The 26,871-nt window shown below is 51.7% G+C and overlaps 1 protein-coding gene across 7 annotated transcripts in view; it reads right to left on the bottom strand.

The window, feature by feature from the left end:
• The window catches only part of LOC113961643 (general transcription factor II-I repeat domain-containing protein 1-like), a 69,146-nt gene extending 42,940 nt beyond the window's left edge, over nt 1–26,206 (bottom strand). For all 7 annotated transcript variants that reach the window (XM_027672066.1, XM_027672068.1, XM_027672071.1 and 4 more), the window contains exons 1-3: nt 26,151–26,206; nt 3,536–3,664; nt 1,372–1,513 (exon numbers count right to left, since the gene is read on the bottom strand). In XM_027672066.1, the coding sequence (XP_027527867.1) occupies nt 1,372–1,513; nt 3,536–3,658 (265 nt within the window). In that variant the 5' untranslated portion in view covers nt 3,659–3,664; nt 26,151–26,206. The remainder of the gene's footprint in view (nt 1–1,371; nt 1,514–3,535; nt 3,665–26,150) is intronic.
• Nucleotides 26,207–26,871: the final 665 nt, after the last annotated feature.

Raw genomic sequence — 26,871 nt, 5'->3', positions numbered from 1 at the left:
TCTTCCTAACATCTAATCCAAATCTCTCCTCTTTTAGCTTAAAACCATTTCCCCTTGTTCTATCACTATCTGCCTATGAAAAAAGTCACTCTCCCTCTTTTTCGTAAGTCCCTTTTAGGTACTGGAAGGGGCTCTAAGGGCTCCCCAGACCCTTCTCTTCTCCATGTTGAACAACTCCAGTTGTCTCAGCCTGAGGGAACTCCTTCCCATTGGCCACCCCACCGCCATTCACATCTTGTAGGTGGTGGGAAGGGGAGGCAGAGTTGCCCATGAATGTGGAAAACACCCCACAAATGCCTCCTGCAGAATGCAATGGAGGATAACTAATGGCATCTCTCCCGGGTACAAGTGGGATGCCCAGGGCAGCAGGACGAGGGGCAGAGCAGAGCCATGGCAGGGAGCTGCTCCTGTAGAGCTGTGCCGAGAACAAGCTGAGCAGTGACCTGGACAGCTTCACAGCACTGGTGTGGTCACCAGAGCAAACCCTTCCTGCACAATCTCTCCAATGGATTAAGCACCTATATGGTTTCTGTCAATACCATGTGTGTGCACACACAGTCAGGTCATTTCTCTCCAGTGACATCCCACCGTGGGCAGCATATAGGAACAGATCTGAGTCTGGGGTCCCCAGCACCATCAAAACCAGATTCTGTCCCAGCTCCTGTATGGAGTAGGGAAAGCAGCAGCTGGCATGCCGGGGATGATGCTGACCGAGAAATGCAGGTCCCCGTTCACAGCACGGCTCCCACTTTCCCCTCAGCTCCCAGGCTGGTTTTGGGGAGCTGGCAGAGGCACAGAGCTGGGACCTGTAAGACACAGGTATCCCTCAGATACTTGGTGAATCTGATGTAAGACTGGGGGGACACAGCACCTGCTCAAGGCATTCTGTCACCCCTGTTCATCCCTCAAAAATATAAGCAATTCCACAACCGACACCTTCATCTAACAAATCCATCCCTGTTTTTCCAAAACCAGGGAAAAGGTCCAGGACCAAAAAAGCCTCTTGGCTCCTGGGGGATCGCTTGGACAAACTATTTCTGCAAAGTCCTCCAAAAACACTCCAGCACTCCTGCAGCATTGCTGGAGGCTAACAGAGCCAGGGGAACAGAGCAACCATCCAGCCCTGTGCCACTTCAGGGATGCTTTTGGAGAGAAGAGCCAGGGCATATAGTGCCCTCCCTGGGAGGGGAGAGGCTCTGACCACAGTTCCCACCCGCCATCACTTCAACCAACACTCATCCCCATGGACAGACAGACAACATTGTGGTGCCCCCCAAACCACAGTCACTTTGTGCATGGTGGGAGTCCCAGCTTGCAGAACTGGAGCACCCACCTTGGCATGGGAGAAGATCTCTGGCGGGGGATACTCACTGCAAAACTTCTGGAAGTCGGCCTGCAGCTCCTTGCGGGTGCTGAGGAAGACCCGTCCCTTTTCAGTGCCCACCACGAAGGCACTCTCCTCGTGGACAGCGATGCAGGCCACCTCTGCGTTCAGCTTGGAGAGCGCTGAGCACTGCGGTAGGCACCAGGTTAGTGCAGCACGGGATGGGAGAGCATCCCTGCTTCCCAATCCTTGCCATTTCCCAGTGGGATTTTTTAGTTCCCATCAAAAGATTCCCCCATCAAAAGCAATGTTCTGATTTGGGTCAGAATTTCATGGTTTTATGACATGTCCTAAATATTTTGGTGACTTTACTGCTCCCAAAGATATCCGGCTGAGCTAGGCTTTGCTAGAAAACAAGAACTATATTCCCACCATTTTACTTCATTTTTTCCTATCCTAAAAGCAAACATTTTATAGCATTTCTTTAAAAGAAAACATTTCTGTAAAAAAAAAGAAACAAAAAACCCACACCACAACCAACAACAACTTTCCCCCAGCTCTAATGGAATAAGGAACATGAGAATCTTATTTCAGCTGCAGAACACTAATATGGTCAAAGTCTGGAGTAGTTGAACGATTCTTCTTGTACAGTTATGCAAAACAATAAAGAGATGGAAAAGACTTCCTCTATTAATCCATTTTATGTAATGTGTGCTTCCAGCTCTACATAATACACATGTATATGTCTTTTATTAGTATTTTTTATATTATAATAGTTACTCAGTGCCGGCAGCCTGAGCCATATTCCCATAGCTACAGCACGGTGCTATTCCCAGGTCATGTTTTAAAAGGGTAAAAAAGGGGGGATTTTCCCAGCAGCATCCACGGTTAGACACATCAACAATGCCATGGAGGGGTTGGAGGATGCTGGCAGCCAGAGTGGGAGCAGGAAAGCATGGACTAAACCCCCTTGAGCTACCTTCAGCTCACTGAATGCATCTACAGTGAGCTTCACTTGTGTGGGCCTAAACCAGCCTTTATACCAGGTCATTTTACCTCCTGATCACCTTCTTCAAGGATGCACCAAATCAAATCCCCCCAAATAGGTATTTTTAGGAAACATCCCTTCAAAACCCAGTAGCAAACACAAGTATTTTGCTCAAAAAGCCCAACACTCAAAAAATAAACACAACAACTAAGGTATGTGAAATTTGGAGGCAGACCAAATCCAAACCCCAAGCCCACCTGGTGACATGCACGTGGCCTTGCAGTTTATTTACCAGGCATGCAGGCAGCTAGGCTTCAGTGGGCACAGAGCCTAGCACTGGTGAAGCACTGGGATAAAGGCTGAATTTCAGGAGCAGCCTGGCTCCCTAGCCCTGGTGTAAGTACCTAATGAAGGCTGCGGAATAATGTATATTCATTAAGAAGCCAAACTACAATAACACAGTATGTTCTATGGGATGGCATGTATATAAATCATCAAAGCTGCTTGGGGTGTGTCAGCTCCAGGGAACCTGCTCCTTACTGGGGCAGTGATGTCAAAGAGAAGGAAATTGGTTTTAATGAAAAAACCTCTACCTGCAGAGAGAAGAAAACACATCCTAGACAAATGCATTACATATGACTTGACTTTAAAACAGGAGGGCTATTTAGCATATCTCATTGCATTACACATTTGTTACTACACATCTGCTTTCCCTTCTTGATCACATTCACAGTTAAAAATAAGATTAGCTCTGGTCCATGAGACTTAATGCAGACAGTTATCTTGTTTATGTAAGCACAGCTGACTTAGGCAAGGTTTCCACAGGGAATTCTACGTCAAAAGATATGAAAGTTATTTTCTTTGTTCTCGAAGATAAAAAGCCATTGTTCTGATGTTGTGTAAAAGCTCATGGTAACATTGGTAAAACGGCAAGGAAAAAAAAAGACAACCACCCTACATTCAGTTGATACCAACATAAATATTAATGGAAAAACAATACACATCTGAGATTAACTTGGGCTGACTTTATGATCCTTACGGCTGTCAGGGTGGGAGAGGGATTTTATTTCCCAGCTCCAGCAGCTCCCTGGGCTTTCCAGTAGCAGAGGGGAGCAGGATGAGCTCACCAGCTCTCCTGTGCCAGCCCTGCGCCCAGCCAGCCCTGCTAAACGGAGGCCAAAAGAGGGGGGGGAACATTGACAGGGATGCCACTGGCCTCTTACCATGGAGTCTAAGGCAGACACTAAGCTGGTGATGATTTCGTCTTTCTGGGGAAAAACCATATTCCATTGGTCAGCTCTGGAGGTGGTGAGAGTCGCGTCTAAAGGCTTCCCTGCCAGGGCCATATTCACCTGAAAACAGAAAAAACAAGAGCTATGCATGACTGTCACTAATGGAGAGCTGGCGCTGAGCACCACCCATTACCATGGTGTGCCATGGGAGCAATGCTGGCATGGATACACAGGGGAAACTGAGGCATGGACAGGGGCCAGGGCAGCCTGAACCCCATAATCCCCTTGTGTCCTCTGCTAAGGCAGATAATTGAGGACGCTGTTGAGCTGTAATCAAGCTCTGGAGCCAACGCTGTGTGTTCCAGCAGCGGCCAGGTCATCTCCACCCTTGGGGCTCACCCTCAGGGAGATGCCACCACTGCGCAGGGCGCGCTGGATCAGCTGCACGGTGGCACACCCCAGATGTGCAGACTGAGGCTGTGCAAGCCAGAGGACACAGTGCTGAAGCAGACGTGGAGCACTCCCGTGTCCGAGCTCTTACAGCAGCTGCGAGCTAGGGGTGATGGCTGTGTCCCCATGAGGACACCGTGCCAGCCATCCTTGTGCCTCCCTCCCTACACCCTGGGCAAGAGGAGAACCTAGCATCCAAAAGTGTCCCTGAAACAGGCCAAAACCACAGGGTGCTCTGCTTTCACCCCAAGGGAGAGATGCAGCTCATGGCAAGGAGTTCCCACATCAAATCATCCCACCCTGCAGTTCCGGGTGTCAGTGGCAACAAGACCAAGTGATGCAGAGGGACTGCACATCTGAGAAGAGGCTCAGCCCCAGAAGCTCTATCACTCATGGAAAAAGGGGAACAAAAGGGGATAAATGCTGGGACCCAGTTACACATGCAGCAACAGCACCAGGTTTCTGTGCCCGGGTGCACACTGCACCGGGCCTCACTGAGACCCACAGCAACACCAGTGCTGCAGGGGAAACTGAGGCAAGGTCTCGCCTTGCATAAATCACCCCATTCCAATGCTGGGACACCCACACCCGAGACAGCAACCAACACATCCCTCTCAGCTATTGCCTCTCCATCCAGAGGGCAGCATTGCACTGTCCAGCTTTAATCCTGCGAATAAAGGATGACAAATTAGCTCAGAAGCCACTCAAACCAAATCGTAAATCATGTGCTCGCAAGTGGATAAAAGAGGCCGGAGAACCCCTAACAAGGCTGGATGGGCAGGAGCCAGGGAATATGAATGAAGTTGCCCGTGCATAACTCAATTTGCCACTCAGTCAATAATCACGCTGCCTGGCCCTGCTGGAAACAGGGGTTAAAGGCAACAGAAATACCCCCAGTTCACCTTCCTGCCCCAGTCTGCACCTATGTCCAAGCAGAAGGAATCTGAACACAAAGTAGGGCTGTGCAACTGGGGAAATGGTGCATTTTGGCCCTCATGCTGGCATCTCCATAGGTGTCTGAGCATGCACATCTTATCACAGAATGTTTTAGGTTGGAAGGGACTTAAAGATCCTCTCATTCCAATCACTTGCTATAGGCAGGGACACCTTCCACTATCCCAGGTTGCTCCAAGCCCCATCCAACCTGGCCTTGAACACTTCCAGAGATGGGGCAGCCACAGTTTCTCTGTGCAAACTGTTATGAGGGTCTCCAATAAGCTAATGAGAGGGCAGACAAATCCCAATAAACAATAATGACTAAATTTCAGGAATTGCTCTGAATAAGCCCTCCAGGTTGTCACCCCACATTGCTGGCCAGTGAAAGCAGCCAAGTAGCGCTGGGGCTCCACTGGTATCTGTGAATAGCAGAGCCAAAGCGGCATCCAGGCTGACAGCCACACAGGAAAATCCTCTTCCATCCATGTGACACTTCCTAACAAAGCTGACAGACAACACTTCTTCCACAGAATGATCCTGGGGGGAAAAAAATCTGTCCTAACTAGGTACCAGCTTGGAAAATAAAGCAGGAAACCGAACACATGGTCCTGCAGCTGGGCACAGACCACAGGCATCCACATGCTGGTGACAGGGCTCTGCCAGGCACCTCCAACTTTACCATCATGAGAGCCTGCAGCAACACCAGGCACTCCTCCTTGCTCCAGCCCTGCAGTCTGTGCATGGACAGACAGACAGACAAGGAACCATTTCACCTGCAAGCTCCTAAGCAGCTTCCTGAGCACTTCCCTGAAGGAGCAGGGAACTTGAGATTCCGTGGATGCTGTGTTAAGAAGTGCCTTGTTGCAATTGGCAGGAAGCAGTGAGGTGTTGGTGGCGCCAATGCCCGGTCCCAAGCTGAGCTGGGGGACCAGCCATCGTTTGGTCCAGGGAGCATCACTCCCTTCTTAAACCCCCCAAGCACTCGTTTGGAAAACAGCCTTACTTTGATGCCCGTACATGTTTCTGAGGGACCTAATTATTATTAAATATGACTGCTATGACATGGATGTTCTGCTGCCTTCTGGCAATCTGGAGAGCCAATCCCTGCCCCGGTGGGGCTGGTCGTGGCCCCTTGGAGAGCTCCAGCTGCACCAACCTGCTCGGCCACAGCCTCCCACGGAAAGCAGCACTCCCAGGGAAGAGATGCTCCTCCCTCCGCTGCAAAAACCGAAGTCACAAGATGGATCTGGCTCCAGAGGGAGAACCGACGGGAAAGACAGGGATAACATCAATGGGAAGTGGGGAAGGGTCCCTGCATCCCCTCCCTCTCCTGCAGGAGACCAGGACAAAAATAATACCTTTCACCTGGTTGATTGTTTAATAAGGAGAAGGGAGAATTATTCTACAAGAAAAAAAAACATAATAAAAATATGACCCAAGTAACACAGCAGAACTTTAAGGGATGGGGGGAGACGACAATATTCCTGTAAAGCTTTTAATCATTTGTGGTCACAAAGAGCAGTGACAGTGGATTTAGAAAAGGGGAGAATAAAAGGGAGGGAAAAAAACTTCACAGCAAGTGCTAGGCTTATTTAAATCAAATTAAGAGCTTGATGTTATTTGCCTAATCAAAGGGAAAGTAATCTTTAGGAAAACTAGGGTAAACCATTCTTATAGCAGTTCAGGCTGGCGACATGGAGAAAGGTGGGTAGGACGGATGCAGAGCATCCTGCCCTGCTTCCCAAGGATCCACACATCTGTCCTACTGAAATCCCTCCCTGGGACACCACTAAGGGGCTGATGTTCCTCTCTGCAAGGCACACTGTTCTGGCCCCAGCCCAATCCCACCTCTGCACACCGAGTCCCATCCCCAGGGGCATGGGGACCATCACACCACTGTCACAAGGCCAAAGCAAACATCTGCAGATTGTTTTTACATTTTTCAGGGGTTTTTTTTAAATTTTATTAACTATTTCTCCTCCCCAAAGGAATCTTGGGGGGACAGGGTGCTATGCAACAGCTGGCACAGGATGTCATCTCCTGCTTGGCTCTTATGACACCTCCCTTGATAATCCTGGGAAAGATTAGAAATTTGGCCTCGAGGGAGTTTCACTCATGAATCACCTGAGCTGCAGCAAAGGAAAAATCAGGCACGTGGGAAGGCTTATGAACCCCTATGGAAAGGGCTGGGGGCCCCCCCAACCCTGCATTCACAGCAGGCGTGTCCCCTCACCAGTCCCCCCACTGCTGCCACAGGGCAGCATCTCCCCAAAATAAACATCCTCCAGCCTTCCGCCCCACATCACCATTTCCAAACACTACAGAGCAAACAAAACAGTAAAAAACCCCCTACTAGTGAGCCAATGACAACCTTGCCAAGGAAATTTCCAGGCAGAAAACTGTTATTATACCCCTCAAATTATAAATAGGTCACATTAGGAGAAACAGAGGGGGTTTATGTGATCCAGCAACTTGCACACTACACCCGGGCCCTTGCAGACTGAACTTACAGGGTGCTCCTGCTGTTGATTTCAGTATGAGAGAGTTTTCATCCTTCTTCTTCCTCCTCATCTTTTCAAGTCTTACAGTGATTTCCAGCCCCATGCCACAACCAGAAGCAACAGCATCTTACTTAACCCAAGCTGGTGTTTCCACACTGCAATGGTCCTTGAAGCAGAACCTCCACTGCCATCTTCCCCACAGCCTTCACCTTGGGGTGAGTAAAAACCTTATTTAGCGTAAACCTCCAAAATCTCATTCCTCAAAGGAAACCTGGGTGCTTGTCCAGGACTCGCAAAACTGGGCTGAACTTCTTGCTGGCTCTCCTCAAGCCTTTCCCTCCTCTGGGCCACATTTGCCAGCAAGAAAAAGGTAAAGCAATGACCCCTTTTTTGGGTATTACCCAGGACCAAACTCAGTGCAGAGCGGGAGATGGGAACAGCCAAATGCCCAGGAGGGACTGAGGACATCCCACAGCTGCTGCTTGTTCCACCTGACTTCTACAAATACTGGTTTTCTTTACTATCAATACTAAATCAAAGAACCATGGAATGGTTTGGTTTGCAAGGGATCTTAAAGCCCATCTCACTCCAAACTCCTGCCATGGGCAGAGACACCTTCTGATAGACCAGGTTGTCCAGCCTTGCCTAGAACACTTCCAGGGATGACGCGTATCGTGTTTAAATTAATTGATTTGTTTTTTCCTGCAGGCCTACTGTATCTTAAAAATATAACTCTGTCCATTCCCACCATGTGAAGCATCTCCTGTACTAAAGACCTGGAAAGGACACCAGACCTCAAAACCGTCAGAGCAAAGCATCCTCAGGCTGGTGCCCCAACCCAATTGGTGGCTGCCACAGCTGCGTCTTCCATCTCAGCCCTTAAACTACCGACTGTACCCAAGGGCGACAAACTGGAGAGCACTGGCTCAGACCCAGCACCCAGCAAGGGAGAAGTGAAAAGCTGAGGAGCAGCACAGAGAGTCCCAAAGAGACGCTGCCACTGCTGCCTGCTTGCCCTACGGAGACTGTAGTATCACCATGGAAATCCCCCTGCGCCTGCCAACCCAGAATGTTTAAAAAACCTGCAGTGTTGTGGACTGGCTCCCAGTTCAGGAAGCTAAACAGGAATTAAAATTAGTGAGAGCTTTGACTGTTCAGCACATTGAGGGTTAAAAAGAAAAAAAAGAAGGGGAAAAATATGATCATCACACTGGTCCTGTCCACATCTCCATACAACAGCGGCTGGAAATTATCTGCTAATTCATTTTTCCAGGAAAATTCTGCCTGTTGCTTCAGTGGTGCTGGTGAGATGGCAGAAAGCCCAAGTGAGCCAGCCTCAGTTCCAACAAAATATATAAAATAATATATATATATATAACAATCTCTGTGGAATATATATTTTATATATTTTTAATACATTTTTATTTATATATATATATATATATGAGGTAGGTTTTGAGATGGATTACAGGCCCTCTACCCTGGGTAGGGGAGGGGCAGCCTAGGGGTATATTAGAGCAGGGGAAAGCACAGCTGTGGGTGGGAAACTTGAAGGTGGTACTTGGGTTTTTTGGTCACCTGAAATGTTTGATGAGCTCCGGGATGTCAAGTACCACATACAGCCATCTCCATTCCCCCCAGGACCAAGGGAACAGGACAAGCACCCCCAGCCCATCTGCTGGGAGGACACCTCCAGCCCATTAATGTAAAAACGAGATGCCAGTGATTCATTTGTTATTTCCTTTTTGTCCAGGAGGGCATATCTGAAGGGATTTTTAAAACAGACCAGATTTGGAAGACCTTTACGCAAATAGCTCTGGTTATCATTAAACATGCTTTTAAGTCGACCAGGAGTCATCCTGATTGGAGCCCGAGGGACAAATAATGTCCTATGTCAGTGCTGGGACAATGTCCCCTCTCCAAGCAAGGGGCCAATCCCTGTCTCCCATTCTGGGACATCACTGCGGAGCAGGACCCACACTAAGGGTTATGTCACGAGTGAGGAAGGGGCAGCAACTCAGAAGGCATTTCCCTGTCCTGCTCCATCCCAGGGATTTTGGAGATCTCTTTTTTTGGAGGCACTTGTGAGCAGGAAGGTGCCTGGCAAGCTGGAGTCATTTGAGCAAAAAACCCTGGAAACCACATCAGCCACAGCAGGTCAAAAGCCAGGGAAGGGACCAGGCCTGAATTTCCGCTTGTGTTTTTTTCTAATTGCTTAAGCAAACACCAGTATCAGCGGAGCCAGTGAATGTGATCAAAGCTGTCTTGCGTGCAGGAGCACCATGGCACGACCCCGCTTTTGCCAAATAGCTGGCCTTGGGATTTTTGCCACGGCAGTGGAGATTTCTGCTCTGCATGGGCAACTTGTTTTAACCCATCCATGCTGCCTGACTAAACCTGAATCCCTTACGCCTAATTCAGCACTAGTCTTCAGCCTCTGTAGCCAGATCCTGTCCATCCTTAGCCAGGTAACTCACACTCATGCCAAGGTGGTTTACTTTGTCCCTAATGATGCCTCATTCCCTAATGGTGCATGGTTAGCAGGTGGTTGGTGAGCTGCAGAGCTGCACCATCAGCACAATGCCAGTGGTACAGCAGATTAACTGCAGTCCAAGGTACTCACAAAATGCCCAGAAACACCCTCAAATGTCTAAAACACCCCAAAAATCCCCCAAATTCCTAATCTGTGCCCTACGTGTGTATACCCCGGCAGCACATCTCTCCTGGGACACGCGGCGAGATCTGGGTTTTAGGGGACCCAGTTGATGCACCCAGTGTGAGAAGCATTTGCTGAGGACACATCTGCATCCTCCAAATGTGAGTGTCAGCGTACTCCCAGCCCCAAATCTTGTCTAAGTGCTGCCCCATAGCTATTGTTATGTCTCTTCCCAGATCCACAAATTCCCTTTTATTTTGCTACTTTTCAAGCTAATACCTTTTTCCAAACCCTGAAAGCAGCAGAGCTGGGGGGCAAACAGCCTCCAATGCAGTCTGGGGCACCCGACTGCTTGTGCCCACATCCCCACTGTGCCAGTAGGTCTTACCTCACTGCCTCTACCAGCCTTCCCAAACCCTGTATCTCCCCTCCCTGCTCCTTCCAAACAGGCAGTACAGGGCAGAACAAGTTCCCATCACTAAACACCTCCTTCCCTGTTTTGTTTTACCCAAAAAACTCAAGGCACCTGCTGGAAAATCTCCTCACATACACCCCAGCACCACAACATTCAACAGCATCACTGCCTGAACTCCGCTTTCCTGGATAAACTGCCATGGTTTAGTCCCACTTATGAAAGAAGCAGAGAGTAAATTGGGGGCTCCTGTGGGGGAAAGTGTCTGCCACAGGAATTTCACTTTGCCTCCCCAACTAGAGCATGGCATTCTGCTGCCACCTTGATTTCCTTAAGCCCAGCCCAGGTGCACACCTTAACATAATATGGTAAAATTATAGTAGGCTTCTGCTAGTGCAAAGAGAGACAGAAGAGGATCAAGTGCCCTTCAGAAGCTGTATGTCATCTCCCCCAGGATAAACACTTCCATGGCACGGCAGCTGCTGGGGGAACCACTCTGCCTGTGGAGCTCCAGCAGCATGGCTTTCAGTTCCAGACAAGTTTCCATGCCACAATCTCACAGCAGGCAGGCAGAGAAGCTCTTGTTTCCAGGAACTGCCTCTTCAGTTATTAAATTTAAAAGAAAAAAAAGGGAGGAGGAAAAAAGTAAGTGTTAATCAGATCATTCCCACCACAGCAAGGATGGATGCTGCAAGTATCACACATGGAGAGCTGGATCTTGCCCCTCATGAGTGGCTGGGTCAGTGAGGCCATGATGAGCTTCATGGTGGCTGGTGGGTGAGCAGAGTCACCCAGCCACAGGGACCTGGGTGCCTGCATGGCTCCTAGGGCTGAGCCTCCTTCTCCAGGGGGATGCCCAGCCCCAAAACTCAGCATCGGGGAGCTCAGCACCCCTTCCCATACAGCCTGGACAAAACGCACTGCTTGGCAGTTCCTAGAAGAAGAGGTGGGAACAGATGCGGGAGCGAGGGTGCGGATCCAGCACCTCACGCACTAGGGCTCAGGTTGCACTTCCTAGGAGCAAGTGGCCAGGGGAAGCCAAAATTAGCAGGCTGCTAATTCTACCCCTTGATACATCCCACTGGTCTAGTGGAAGGTGTCCCTGCCCAGGCCAGGGAGGTTTGGAACCAGATGATCTTTAAGGTCCCTTTCAAATCAAACCATTCCATGATTCTATGATGATCCCTGGCCCCTGCACTGCCACAACTGCTGGTTATTGCAAGAAGATGCCATCAGTCCCTTGCTTAGAGAACGAGTGAGATGAAATGAACCCAGAAGCCACAGCATAACCTGCAAGGAAGGTCTTGGGGTTGCAGCAACCTGGGCCCCCAGGCCTGTACCCCCTGGCATCCCTCCATCAACACCTGGGTCCCACCCTGCACCCCTAACTGGGTGCTGGGGCCGGGGGAAGGCAGGCAGACCCCAGTTCCCAGCCCCCAGTTCACCAGTGCATATACTAATGCTGAGGTTATTTAAAGCCCAGTTTTAACAGCATTCAGCTACTGGTTGCGTGATCAGGATAAAAAAATCGCAATCCTAATTCCTGGCCACCCCCCCCCCCTCAGTGCCTATGGCAACTGGTATCCGTCTCCTTGGAAACTAATCTCGTGGTATTTGAGCAATGTACCAAGGGCCTTTAATCTCCCAAACACTGTAAATCTTTATTCTAGCCTGCTCTCCTCCTACCCCCAGAGCCAATATAAAAAGCCTGTTGTTTTCTGCGAAGTCACCAAGAGCCCAACTTGAATTTTATATTACAGAGACACACTTCCTTTTTTGCCTTTTTTTTTTTGCCTTCTTTTTCCCTCCCCACTAAATTGAGGAAAAATCACATATGCGCTAAGTCCCAGGTGTTGCAGCCCTGGCCCCACATCCTGGTATGAGGTTTGCTTTCTCCAAACAGTGTTCAATAGCTGTCGCCTCGATCAGCATGTCCGCTTTGTCCATCTAATAGGACGCTGCTCCAGATAATCATTGTCATCATCATCATCATCATCTGAATTATCTAGCAAAAAAGTACCCAAGCTGCAAATACACAGAGAGCCCAGGCTGGGGGCAATGAGTTCACAAGAGCTCAGCAGAGCATGGTCCACCCCAGTACCTCAGATGCTGTTGGGCACCTTATCTTTCTCCTCAACACTCAACCCCAATGCTTTTTCCTTTTGCAAAGCTTCTGCTGATGGCACCAGCCCCTCCCCACCTCCCCCTCACCAACCCCATCCCACGGTCACTACTGCTAGTCACCCACTTTCTGCTCTGCACAGGCAATTAACTCTGCATAAGGTGATCCCTGATAGAGAGTCGACACCTATCTCATTATGTTTAATTTTATCTCTAATATTTCTCTCTTGTTAGTGGTTCTCAGTACTGAGTATTCCCCATGTTACAGGACAGACTGTTTGCTAATCCCAGGCCTGTCTCTCTGCTACATAAATGAACCCAATAAAAAAAATAGAATGCCTTTTTAAGGGGAGGTAAGGAGGCTCAAAGACAGAAGCCCTTCTCCCTTCTTCCTTATTTTATTTTATGGGATGAGTCAGAAAGGTGAGAGCAGGTCCTGCGTCACCCCGACCCCACAGTGGGAGCATGTGTGTAGAGAGCCAGTGCTGGCTGCTCCTTGTCACCCATGCCCTCGATGTTTGTCCAAAACTGGGCATCCCGCACAGGCAGGTGACTCACTCTGGCAATGGAGGAGTCTTGGGTGAAGCTGAGCATGCACCTGCCCTGGTGTGACCCATCAAGAGAGGTGGTGCCACCAGGGAGGGGCAGCCAGCTGGGATTCCCATTTCCTCCTCGGGCAGCCTCTGGCTGTGACACTCAAAACCTGCAGTTGCTCATGCAAACCCTGCCATTACTGTGGTACTATCAAGGCTTGGGATCACCACTGCTGCCAGACACAAACACCTGCGGGTGCTACAGCCCCCACTCACCCTGAGCAGGGACATCACCTTCCACAGTGAGGCAACACACCAGGAGCCACTGGCGATGGCTACGAGCAGCTTTAGCTTCCCTGGGCTGCCCAGCATCCTGACTGGGGCTGCAATGCCAGGTCCTGCTGTGCTGCTCTGCGAGCAGCAGCTTCGTGGCTCAGGGGCACCCAGAGGCTGGTAGAGCCATGCCACCTCCAGCCAAGGCATCCCCCCCAGTGTGACCATCCCCACAGCTCCTGTGGGGAGATTCTCCACTGTTTAATACAGCTTGGGTGCACCACACCCCCACCACATTCACAGGGGCTCAGCTGTTTCTTAACACTGAGCCTCGAGCACCACAAGCCTTGCTTGGTGCACAGGTGGCAGCCAGCCAGGGACAGGGGCAGGCAGACAGACAGATGGAACAGACCCACGCCCAGGGACAGTGATCACACACCTGCTGGTCCCAACCTGCCAATTCCCCAGTGATGCCTCTTCCCCTAGGGGCTGTAGGGAGCTGCCCACACATACCAGTGCCTTCACCTGGGAAGGGCAGCACAGCATCCTGGGGGGTTTGCTGTGGCTCGCTTCCAGAGGCATGTGGGCTGCAGTGGGGTGGGGAGTGTGGCAGCCTAGGGCAAAGGTGGTGGGAGCAGCTCTGATTGTGGCAATTGCAGCCATGACTCAAAGGCCGCCTGGGTGGGTGTTGGGGCTGGCCCCAGGGAGCCCTGCGAGGATGGCTCTGGGCTGGCCAGGATCTGGCTCGAAAACATAGCCAGGCCCTCTCCCACATGCTTCTGCTTGGAGTCACCTCAGGACAAGGTGACCTGGCTGCTGACACTTGCTCCCTCCTGGGACTCATTGGCACTCAGGCTCCAACACGGCGGCTTGGGACAGCATTTCCCTTCCCTGACACCTTGACCCACCCCAGAGCACATGAGCTCCATCTTTCCCAGGGGGAAACAGGCCCAGATCAGTTCTGGTCCCTATAACCCTTGAGGGGGGACACTAGCCCTCTCCCCAGCTTTGCCAATGGGTCAGCTCAGCTCCCTGAACCTGCAGCCACCCACCCTTGCCCTCATCCCACGCATGTTTCAGGGAGGATTAGGCAGGGAAATGACTGGCCCCCAACACCAGCAAGAGCAGGCTTCCAGTGATGCCAATCACCCACTGCCATCACCATAATATGGCACATGGGGCCAGCAGAGCCTGAAGTCTTGCAGAAACACATGTTCCCCCCGCTAAATTCCAGCTTAATTCTCATTTTCATTGTGTTATGAAACACATTATCTATTGAAACTAAGTCAACAGTTGTTTGCATTTACATGTAAACACAGTGAATATTAGGAGCGGGGCCAGCATTATATTTGCATCCGAAATGCTGCCTGCACTGCCCTCTCTCCCTGGCTCTTTTCCATCCCTGCAGCTAAAGACATAAGGATGCAGAAGACAGTGAAAGCCAAGACCAGAGCAGCCCAAGATGCAAAAAAACCCCTTGTTTTTCTCTCTCTGTTTTTATTTTTGTGCAGAAGAAGAAACATGCCTTTAAACCCCCATACCGCACTGACATGCACACCCCTTCATCTCGGGACCAAGTCGAAACTGCTTCAAATTCCCAATGACACGCATATCTTATTAGAGCTGCTTTGCATAGCGCATAAATATTTATTTGATTTTAATCCTGCAAAGCAAACCTGCCTTGTGGCGCATTTCCCTTAATCGGCAACTCTGGCACCCAACAAGGCACTGAGAGAAGCGGCATCCCAAATTCTGAGCCTGCTTTAGGTGCAATGGCATGGAAATAAGAACCCAAGGCCCAGTACCCACCACCTCTTGGTGCGCCCAAGGCAGGACTGGGATGCCAAAGCAGCCATAAGGCACCCTGGTTCCTTGCCATTAGGGAAAGCAAGAGCCTGGCTCAGGTGCCCCATAAATAACAGAAAATAAATACATGTGCATCATGCTTTGGATGTGAGAAGTGGCTTGATGCTGACTTAGCTCTGTGATGGTGACACTTGCAGGAGAGGTGATACCGGGGTGGGGTCTCACCCTTCAAAAAAAGAGATTTTGGGGGCTGAAAAAAGGAAGAGCACCTTGTCACATGGAAGGCAGATGACATACGGCTTATTTTTGGGGCTTGCAGCTAATTTTTTGCACATGGACTTGTTGGGTTGAAAAATGGGAACCCTCCAGTGTGGTCATCCATGAAATGGGCAACAAGGGGCTGCAGTGGTGGGAATCAGCTCAGCCTCTCCATCACCCCAATTCAGGACATCGCTGAGCACAGATGTCCATACCCCAAGCCCTGTCAAGACCCATACAGCTTCATATGTCACAAAACTTGTAGAAATTGAAAAAAATGAGAATTTTCAAACATCAAATCACCCCAACACCAAAGGCCCCTCGTTTCAGCCAGGAGGACAGGAAGCAGCACACTCGCCCGCATCCATCCCTGCTCCACAGTGATCACAGCATTCACATGAGGATGCATAGAGCCTGGGATTGTGAATTCCTTTCTCAATCAGTTTCTCTCAAATGGGTGGGAAGTAATTAGGCAAGGGGTGCAGCAAGGGTGCCATGCCTGGGGATCCAGCAAGTGCTCAGCAAGGCTCTTTGCTCCACAGGCAGCCAGAGTGGGTAAACCCAGAGATACTTTATAGTGGGCAGGTAAATATTTAATAGGGTTTATTTTGGCCACTCTGCCACTGTGCTTCATACTCTGTGAATCTGGTGATCCAGATGGAGCCCCAAAATCTGATTCAAAGCAAAATGCTGTTTTTCCCCAAGACAGATGGAAACACCTTAACCTCTGCCCAAGGCTAGTGATTTGGGACTGGGAGGAGAAGCCACTCCAGCCATCCTACAAGAGGCTTTCCCAAGGAGCTGAGTGTGATCTCACACCTCTCCAGCATCTTCAAGGAGTGCTTCTCACAGCTCAAACCCACAACCCCCCGGATATTAGCACCTCCAAGGATCCGTCCCCATGAATGCCTCTCCCAAACCCCATGCCCATCACCTCACTGCCAAGGACACGAAGCACCCTGAGGTGGCAGTCTGGCTCTCCACAGCATCCTTCGAGCTGCTCCCCAAATACCAAGGGAGCAGAATCTCAAGCAGAAAGCAAAATCAATACTGGAAGGAAGGTTCTGGGCTTAAATGCCTGCCATAGCATCACTGGGAAAAGCAGGTTAGTGAGGTGGGGAGGACAGAAAACCGCTCGGCATCACCCACAGCACACAGAGGAACCGTGTTTGTTGCAAGGTTTTCCATAGGCATCGTGATGGCTTTCAGGCAGGGAGCACACAGTGGGGGTGCAGACTCAGCTTGGCACTCCCTGAGCCTGATCCAACCACAAGGTGTTTTGGGGAAGAGGGAGAGAGACCTCAGAACTGTGTTCTATGTCCCACACAGGCGATGCTGGTGTGCACCAGATGCTGCCATTTTGGTTTGGGGGCATGTGGAGCCACAGGGATATGGGACAGCCGACTGTCATCAACCAGCACCAGGAGGAGAGTCACTCTCCCACTGCTCTCCTCACCTGCAGCCCCGACAGAAGACATTTCCCTTTCTGCTCTTCTGGTCTTGCATCTCCAAAGGGCCAGCTCCAAATGCCGACAGGCATCAGCTTCCCTGCCCCATTGGGACAGCCCCACAGCAAAGCCCACCTGCTGGTCCAGGCACAGATAAGACCCCCCATAATGTGGGAAAGCCGTATCCTGAAGTATCCTCAGCAGCAGCTCCCCATAGCAGAGACAACTGCACGTTATTTTGAATTTTCAAATTTAAAATAATAAAGGATGCCTATGTGCTCCAGTGCATTGATGGCAACCCAGCACCAGTCCAGTAGTTACAAACAGCCCTTTCCAGGAGTGCGCTGCCAGCCTCAGCCACAGGCACACTTGGCCCTGTGGGACACGCACTCTCTGCTCTGTCCATCAGCATCACCACATCAGGTCCACAGTGCACCCAAAGGTCAGAGAGTGTTGAAATATGCATCTTGCTTACAGAAAAAAAATTTAAAAAAATTAACCAAAAGGCAAAAAAATATATTGAGGGATCCAATGCTGATAGGGGGAAAAGAAAAAAATCAGGGGGGAAAAAGTTTATTGGGGAATGAAGCCCCAAACTGAGCAGCTGATGTTCAGAGAGTACTGAGATGAGGTGCAGAAGGGAGCCAAGCATTGCCCTTGCCAGATGCTAAAGTAGTGAAAACTTTGGCATCGCTGCAGCAGCACCAGAGCTGGCTTTTATCATGGACAACCTCGCACAGGCAGCGATAGGGCTGGATTTCTGCAGGTGTAATTCCCACGGAGATAAATACCTTGTAATTTATGTATGATGTTGCTGCTTCTTGAAAAACAACAGCAAATGTAGGAAACAAAGAGGTTTTCAAGAGACCACATAACCCTCAGAGGGGTGGCATGGGGAAAGCCAACAGGTGGCTCTGGGAAGACAATGCTGGTGAGATGTGGGGCTGATCTCATGCTCTCCCACGCTCCAAATGAATAAACCTTTGAGCAGGTGGGGGGAAAAATTAGGCCACCTAAACAATAAGTGTTTGAGGGGCCCAGGACAGAGGTGGATCCCTGCAGCAGGATCCAGCAAGGAGCCATGGGAAGGGCACAGGTGGATGCTGGATCTGTCCTGGAGCCAGGTCTTCACTCCAAGAGTTCACATGGGACGTGATGGGGCTGCACTGCACTGGGTTGATCAGCTCATGGCATGGGTCACTTACTCATGGCTCATCCCTCTTACACATCTTTTCTTTTCTCCCCTCTCTTTCTAAATAAAATAAATAATACAACCTGACACTAATTCTAACAGGTTTAATAAACATCTAACATCCTGTAAAAGGTCACTGCCCACTCACTTCTGTCCGCAGATCTGTACTAAGAGCACTGGGGCACTTGGCTTGAGCTGTGCTGTTTCATAGGGTCCTGATGTCCAGCATGCTCCTCTCCCAGCTCGGCATCTCCCAAGGAGCTGTGGGGCAGGGGTGGCAGGGGACTGCCATGTGCAGTGAACCCCAGCTAACCCCCCATCTTTGATGGGAACAGGCTGCCCATAGGAGCTGTTGCTGCCCCATCTCTGGAGGTGTTCAAGGCCAGGTTGGACGGGGCTTGGAGCGACCTGGGCTAGTGGAAGATGTCTCTGCTCATGGCAGGGAGTTGGAATGAGATGACCTTTAAGGTTCCTTCTAACCCAAATCATTCTATGGTTGCATGATTCAAGTTCCTGGATGAGCTTCATCTGAGGGTATGGGGGCACGTGCATTTTGGGGAGCAAAAATACCAAGCTCTAGCTCAGGGTAAAATGTTGTCATTTCACTTAAGGGTTCCTAGGCATTTTCCCCCAGAAAGACGAATGAAATTACAGCCCAGCAATGCCCCTAAAGGGTGTGGAGCAATTTATTTCTAGTGATCCTCCTCTAATGAAGCTAATTTATAACCTTGTCAGAAGGTGCAAGCAGGCTTGGGGCATCAGTGAGGCTCCCTTCCCCCCGCCTGCCTTTCCCAGGATGAAAACCTCCAACCCAACCCCAACTAGGATGTTTAAGACCCAAACCCCAAAGGCACTTTAAACAAGCAAGGTTCTTCACATATTTTGCCGACTAAGTGCAACCCTTCCAGCCAGCAATTACAAAAATGCTTTCAGTGCCTAGGGAGGTGCAGGGGTCCCTGCTGCCACCAGGACAGAGTAGGGTGGGAGCAAGGATAATGCTGTGGCACCCAGGGACCTGGTGGCATCATGGGGTGTCCTTGCAGACCAGAGCATCCCCACACATCTGGGTCTCCACAGCTCAGCAACGTGGTGACCCCGTTTTTGGGAAACTTATCAAGGACCTTACCACCACCCCAACAGCCCCACTACACTCCGACGGGAATTGGTCCTCACCAGTTGGAAGGGTTCAACAGCTCATACCCCAGGTGATTAAAAGGCACAAAGCCATAAGGAAAAGCCCTTTCTCCATCCATACCAACCACTCATGTTTCTCCTAGGACACAGCAGATGCCAGCAGGAAGTAGCAGGGGAGCAGCGTCATGGCAGGCAGCTCCCACTGCTCCCTGCAGCAGCACTTCAGCAGATGGTGGCTCCTAACATTGTTATAGTTACCTAATAAGACTGCCTTATTGTAGCCCTCCAACAATAAAGCTAGAGCATGTAAAAGGAGTGGCCAACTCCTGCGCTTTGACAACCCTGGTGCCAAAAATACGTGTATGTATTTTAAATCTCTATATAAATCACAATTTTAGGGGTCATAGTAATACACGGATTTTTTTTCCCCCCATACTAAAGCAGATGTGACTCACATGCAAGCAAAAGGATGTAGGATTCAATACTTTAAATACTTCTAAGTGTCAGGGTGTGAAGCTGCAGCAATTTGGGTGATGCCACGGGCACAGAGCTCAACTCCCAATCTACCCGGCCCATTCAGAACACCAGAGACAGCATTTCTCCTGGCAAGGACTGTCATTCCCTGTCTGCAGAGCAAACAGGGTCCCAGCCTTCTAAATACTAATGCAATACAAATAATAAAGATAATTCCCATATATTTAATCATTACCAGAGGTCTGGGAAGAAATGATAATCAGGCTCCTACTAATTAGGGAGACATAATCTTGCCTTCCCTACAGGTTTTTCCATCCCTGTGTCTTACCCTGCAGTGAAACAAGCAGAAAACTAGCCCAGTGGGGAGGAGTGTGGCTTTGGTGGAAGCCTCAAGCAGATCCTAAAGCCTGGCCACAGTGGGCACAGCCCCATCCTACTGGTGCCAGGGAGACATGCCAAAATACCCATCCCGCTGAGCTCAGTACCCATCCTGCCATGAACGCAACCCATCCTTTAGGGTCCCTCTTGCGAAGGTCCAAGAGGCAGCATTTCCAGGGAGAACCCTACCCTTGCCACACATGTCCTTCTAGGGTTTCTGCCCTGCAACAGGGTATGGACCAGGAGCTCACCTCAAGCCTCATCCAAAACCTTTCAGCATCCCACAGTTCTCCCTGATGGCAGGCAGGCAGGGGAAGGCAGCGCCTGCCTTATCGGCACTGCTCCTGGGTGCCCTCATCGACGTGATGTGCCACGCACGCTTCCTGGCACGGAGCCCTTCTGAATTAACTCCCTGGTTCATTTCTGGCATGAGGGCTGCTGCTAACTAGAGGCAGGGCGAGGTTTGTCCCTTTCATCTGTGGGGGGCTCTGACCACCTCCAGGGAGCCATTTCCATCCTGGCGCAATGGCCAGAGCTGTCCCCACTGCCCAGGGTCAACTCTCTGGTGCCACCAGGCTGCAGCCCAGCAGCAGATGAGCAACCTGGCATGGCAGTCAGTGCCCTAAGGCAAGGTCACCTCTTGCAGGCACTATGGTGCAGGAGGTTTCCCAGGCAGGGAAGCAGATGCAGCTGGAGCTAAAGGCAGGACGTGAGCTCTGCCGAAACCTGGGCGCAAAGATGCATTCATCCCTTTAAAGATGGGTGAAGCATGTTCCTGTGCAGCAACCAGATAAAACCATGGAGATCTTCTTCACTTACTGCAATGGTTTCATTTTCCAGTGTCACCTTGCTCTAGAAGACTCCCACTCCATGAGTTTTCCCTGAGCAAGACCAACTGCCTCTATGTTCTTCCAAAAAAACTTAGGGGTTTTTTTTCCTTCTTTTTTTTAAAGTGAGGGAGACGGAAGCTAAGGGCTCCTCTGTGGCCACACTGCTGGCACAACCCATGGCTGGGATTCCATGCCTCTATCCCACCTCGTCCAGGGATTTGAAGTGGGACTGAAAAACCTACCAGGGCCCAGGCACCATGGATTTCTCTCAGAAGCATGTAGATCCCTCCAACCTCTGTCCACCCACTGGGGGGAGGCTTCTCCTATAGGATACATCCAAGCTAAGTGGGACGCACAACCCTGGCAGGGACCACCACCCACACACATCACCAAAAAGTTCAAGAAATGTTCCAAAAATTAAAAATGTTTACAAAACATCCTGCACACCAGTTTTCCTCCCAGCCATCTCCAAAGGGATCTATATCCCAAAGCACCCTCTGAGCTCCCAGGTTTTAGTCTGCCTATGGGGCTGTGGGAACAGATCAACAGCAGGTCCGTGGTACCCACCACAAGCCTTTGCACCCGACTGCTCACACCCACTTGAATGGCTCAGGGGCACTGCCAGACCCTGGCACACCCATAGGGGATGTCACCCATGGGCAGGGAACTTCTGGCTTGTCCTCTTCAATCTCCTGGGGCAGAGGTCCCAGGCACGCAGGTGAGCACTGGATGACACATTTCCAGGACCCATCCTGGGTCCACGCTGACCTCCCCACTGGCATTTGCTCTATTTAATGTTACAGATTTAAAGAAAATAACATGGACATCTCACCCCTCATGTGAGAGGTGGAGATCGGCTCTGAGGAGGGACACGCTGGCAAAGGACTATGTCAACCACACAGCTGTGCAGCAGCAGAGTGATGCTCCTCACTGGTCCCCTGCTCATTCCACTGAGGTTAATTATCTTCTTAAACCAGGCAGATCAGCACAGAGCAGAGACAAGGCCACATGAAACCAGAAAACTCCAACAGAAGCCATTTGCATGCAGGAATGTAAATCCTGCACAGCACAGCCTGCTCCCAAGGAGGGGATTCATGTACCCAGTGCTTTTCTCCACAGCATCCCAACTCGAGGGATGCTTTCCCTCACTCCCACAGCGAGGGGAGCCTTGCTGCATCATAGGCAAGTCCCTTGGAAACAACACCATCATTTGTAAGGTGGCATTTGGCAGCAACTCCTGAACCAGGACGGGACACAGTGTGTTCCCATACCAGCCAATGACCTAGCTGCTTTGGAGGTCTCTCTGGCAGCAAACCCCCATCCCAGCCCACTGCTCTATCACTCTAGGGGCACCACACAGCAGGGCCAAGCACCCACCTGGACCCACTTCACATTTTTCTCTCTGGCCTGAAGCAAATTCAACAAATGAGGCTGTACCAAGAAACAAAGCATCAAAACAGTGAGCCAGAAACCCCCAAACTCCCAATCCCCAAAGTCCAACAGACACCACCATCCAGCTCCGAGCCTCCTGCAGCTCTTGACTTCTTTTTAAAGACAATGCTTCAAGAGATGTAAATAGAAGAGGCTGCTATAGGGCAGAGCAAGGTCCTGGGAAGCCTCACCCCAGTTTGCAAAGAGCTGCCACCTCATTGGCAAACCTTCATCTGGGGCTGCTCTATGCCCCCAGCCCCGCTGCTCTGGCCACCATCCACATGGACACTGGAGGATCTTCTCTACAGCTTCCAGCTGGGCTCTTCCCAATAAATGAACCAATAAATACATATTTAGCTCCTGGATAGCTATCTCCATCTCAGAAGGGGCACTCAGTAGGTCCTTTCCTCTCCTCCTCCCTGTCCTCAAGGAGAAGGCTTCTGGTGGTGGTAAACCTAGCCCAGATGCCTTCAGCATCTGCCTCTACTCCCCCCAAACCCCTGAAGAAGGTTTGTCATTGCCAGCAAGGCATAACACAAGGCAGATGTGGTTGAAGGGCCAGAAGTAAAGCAAGGACACCAACACAGCCCCTCACCCACTCAGCATCCCCTTCCTCAAACCATCACCCACCACCAAGCCCAATCATCCTGGAGCAGCAGTACTGAACCACCAGCACATCCACCCACCACTGGCACCTGCAAATGGATGTTGATGGCACACAGAATAACTGCACCCCTGCCCTCAGCTGATGGGCAGGGCAGGGCAGGGTGCTGTTGCCCAAGCTGGGGACAGCCAGCACTGAGCCCTGCACCCACCCCAGGGGTTAGCCTTGCAGCGGGCAGCTGGCCAGTCCCTCTGCACTCCTCCAGACTGCCTGCTGGGGTGCAGTCACTGAAATTCCCAAAGGAAGTATAGAGGATTGATAATTGCCAAAAAAAAATCTGAGCTATTTCCTGTGGGAGCAGCAGATGGGAATCCCCTGTTAACTCCAGCAGCAAGAGGTCATGTGCTTTGACCTGAGACTTTTTTTTCTCCTTCTTTTAAGCAGAGCTTCACTTCAGTATTATGCGATGCACATCATGCTGGACAGCCAGACCTGTGCCCTCTGCGCTGGCCTCAAAGCCCACCTTCCTTGTCACCTCCTGCCCCACACAAGGATGTGCCAGGCTCCCATGACAGTACCAGCCTGCCAGCAAGGGCACTGTCTCTCTCACTCGGTAGAGCCAGGTTGATAAACATGTCCCTGAGCAGGTTCCTGCCTTCCTGTCCCAACTTCTCATTAGCAAAGCTGAATGAGCAACAACCAGTGGCAACACCAACCGCTCCTGCAGAGGATGGAAAGCCCTCTCAGGAGGGACAGCAGAAGCAAGTAGCAGTGGTCATCAGAGCATATTTCTGGTGTCACTCCTCCGCTACTGCAAGCACCCTGTGAGGGCAGCTGCCTGAACTTTTCTTCTGCCTGCATAGTGGTGACACATCCCAGGCAGGGCTCAGCCCAAAATGTGGCCTTGGAGAGGTGACACCAGCTCAGAGAGCCACGGTGCATGGGAAAACCAGTGGCACAGCCCCAAGGAAGGGCACCCTGTCCACTGGCGGTCACTTGGAGTCTGGCTCTGCAGGGCTGAAAGGAGAGGAGCAGGGAATCTGCGGGTGGTCACAGAGCCACACTGCCCTGACACGGCAACCCTGACATCCAACCAGCTGCTGACATTGCTCCGATGGCAGCACGTGCTGCTGTGCCAGGGCTTGCTGCTCCAGCTGTGGCACTAGGACATGGCCTTTAGCACCCCAGCCACTAAGCTGCTGGCAGGGTCGGGTCCCCATAAAGCTTTCTCATTTCAGAGCAAGTGCTGCAGCAGTTTCCACAGGAGGGGATTCTGTGGGTTCAGATGGCCAACACCTGACTTACTGGGTCTGCCTGCGCTCTTGGGGACAGGAAACAAGGGATCCTGTGGAATTAAAGGTGCTCACATCCACAGGATTATTCCCCAGTTGCAGCACTTCCAGCAGCTCCTTAAGTAAGAGCAGCGTGAAGAGCATACACCCTGAAGCCGAGGGCTCCCGTCATGCAAGGCTCCATGCTGATGTCCCCAGGCAGTTCTGATGTCTGGAACTCACACACTGACAGGCGACAGACGGATGCAGCAGTAGGCAGGTGATCCACCCCAAAATGCCCGTGGCACCCACCCCGTGGTGCTCACTGGCACCATCGCCTCCCAAAGTGCTCTTGCCTGGCTGTGCCTGGTGCTCGCCGCAAACACCCAGGATTACCTGCCGGGTCCAAACTTGCTCCTGCACAAGATGCATTAATAGGATCACTCCAATTTACAGCTTATCCCAGATAAACCCACTGCCAGCCCCACGCACTGGAAAGACAAGGGCACCCGATCCCCAGGGAGCGACTTTCTCCTCATCACGGTCATCCTCGGGCACTGAGAATCTTCCACTTGCCATAGGAGAGGATGTCTATCCCTCCAGCCCGTGGGCCATGGTGCCAAGGCCGGTAACCAGCCCAGCCAAAGCCCCAAGCGCTTTGTCAGCTCAATGCTGTGTTTCTATTTCCAGCAGTGCTGCCACTGATCCCTGTGGTGTCGGAGAGGAGGCAAGCTCCGGCAGAGCCCTGCTTCTAGCTCCCCTTCCTGCCTGGCACCATTGGACACAGCCAGGGCAGGTGGTGGCCCCGGAGCTGCCTTCAGGATGTGGGACACCATTGGCACCGAGGGCCAGCCAGACATCCCCTGTCCAATTGCCTCAGCAGCCCCCCCAGCCCTATTGCTCCCTGCATCCCCCCCTGCAGCACTATTGCCCTCAACCCCTAACACCCTCCCAAACTTATTGGCATCTCCCCAACAGCCCCCATGGATCCCACCAACCCCAAGCCACATCATCACCCCCAGCATTCCCCCCATCAGCCCTAATGACCCCCAACTCCAATGAGCTCCAAAATATCCTTAGCATCTCCGCCAAGCCCTACAGCTCCTCAATATCCCTCCCAGCCCTAATAGCCCCAGCACGCCTGCAGCATCCCCCAACACTATCAGCCCCCAGTATCTCTATTGCCTCCCTGCCCTCTCCCACACTGATGAACCTGGCATTCCCTCCACAGCATCCCCCCAGCACCAATGAGCTCAGCATCCAGGCCAGCAACCCCACTACTCCCCTACATCCCAACCCCTGATGCCCCGCAGATCCCCACAGCCCTAACACCCCCCAGCAGCCCTAATGTCTGCCTGCACCCCCCAGACCTATCATCCCCCCAGAAGCCCTATTGCCCCCTGCATTCCCCAGCACTTTCACCCCCAGCATACCCCAGCCCTAGAGAGTCCAGCATGACCTCCCACCCTATTGTCCCCCTGCACCCCGCATCCCTATCATTCCCCCAGCAACCCACTGCCCACCCCTGTGCCTTGATACCCTTTTGTACCCCTACAGCCCAATCACGCCCCAACAGTCCTGTTGCCCCTCTGCATCCTCCAGCCCTCTCGCCCCAGCCCTAATGTCCTGCTGCATCCCTCAGCACTATCTTCCCTCAGGATCCCTAATGCTCCCCTGCATCCCCCCAGCCCTAACAACTCCAATCATCCCCCGAGCCTCGATGCCCTCCCTGCATTCCCGAGACCTATCCTCCCCCAGCATCCCCCCAGCCCTAATATCCCCCTGCACCCCATCGCACCTACCACCCCCACATCCCTCCCGCCGCTGCCCCCCCAGAGTCGTGACTGGGGGTGGGGGGGAGCCGTGACGAAGGGATGGGGGGCAAAACTTTTTCTTACCGCGGGCGGCTGGGGCGCGGCGCTGCTGCCTCCCCCGGCGAGGCTGCGCGGGAGCGGCGGGGGCGGACGGGCGGGGGCCGGGATGGAGCCGCCTCCCGCCGCCTCCCGCCGCCTCCCGCCGCTTCCCGGGCGGAGCCGGTATAACCCGATGGGGGCCTAAAGGAATGAAAAAAAACCCGGGGGGGTTGGTTTGGGTTTTTTTTTTCCCCCACCTCAAATCGGGCAGGGAACGCAGCTCTTTGTTCTGTAATCCCAGTAAAAGTGCCAGCCATTCGCCCCGCCGCTAATCCCAGCCCCGCGCAACGGCCGCATCCATTGGCTGCCATTTACACACGGGATTAACCAGCCCGAAAACCGGGAGGGGGGGGTTAGGAAGGCGGGGACGAGCTCTGGGAAGTCCTTTAACGCTGCGCTGGGGACGCGCCGGGGACGTCCCCGGCGCTGCTGGTTTTGGGGTGCAATGGGGACGTGTCGCCACCTGTTGGTGTTGGCACGGCTGGGTTTGGCTCAGTTTGACATGGTATTGTGTGGGTTGTCACGGCTTGATCCGGCGGGACGTGGAATGGCATAGAATCATAGCATCACAGATTCACAGAATATGCTGAGAAGGAAGGGACCCGCAAGGATCATCGAGTCCAATTCCTTGCCCTGCACAGGATCATCCCCAAGAGTCACACCATGTGCCCGAGAGAATCGTCCAAACGTGTCCTGAACTCTGTCA

The sequence above is a fragment of the Neopelma chrysocephalum genome, unplaced genomic scaffold, assembly GCF_003984885.1.
Source record: "Neopelma chrysocephalum unplaced genomic scaffold, ASM398488v2 Primary Assembly neopelma1_97377, whole genome shotgun sequence".
NCBI classification, from domain to species: Eukaryota; Metazoa; Chordata; class Aves; order Passeriformes; family Pipridae; genus Neopelma; species Neopelma chrysocephalum.
This window is presented reverse-complemented; position numbering and strand designations above follow the sequence as displayed.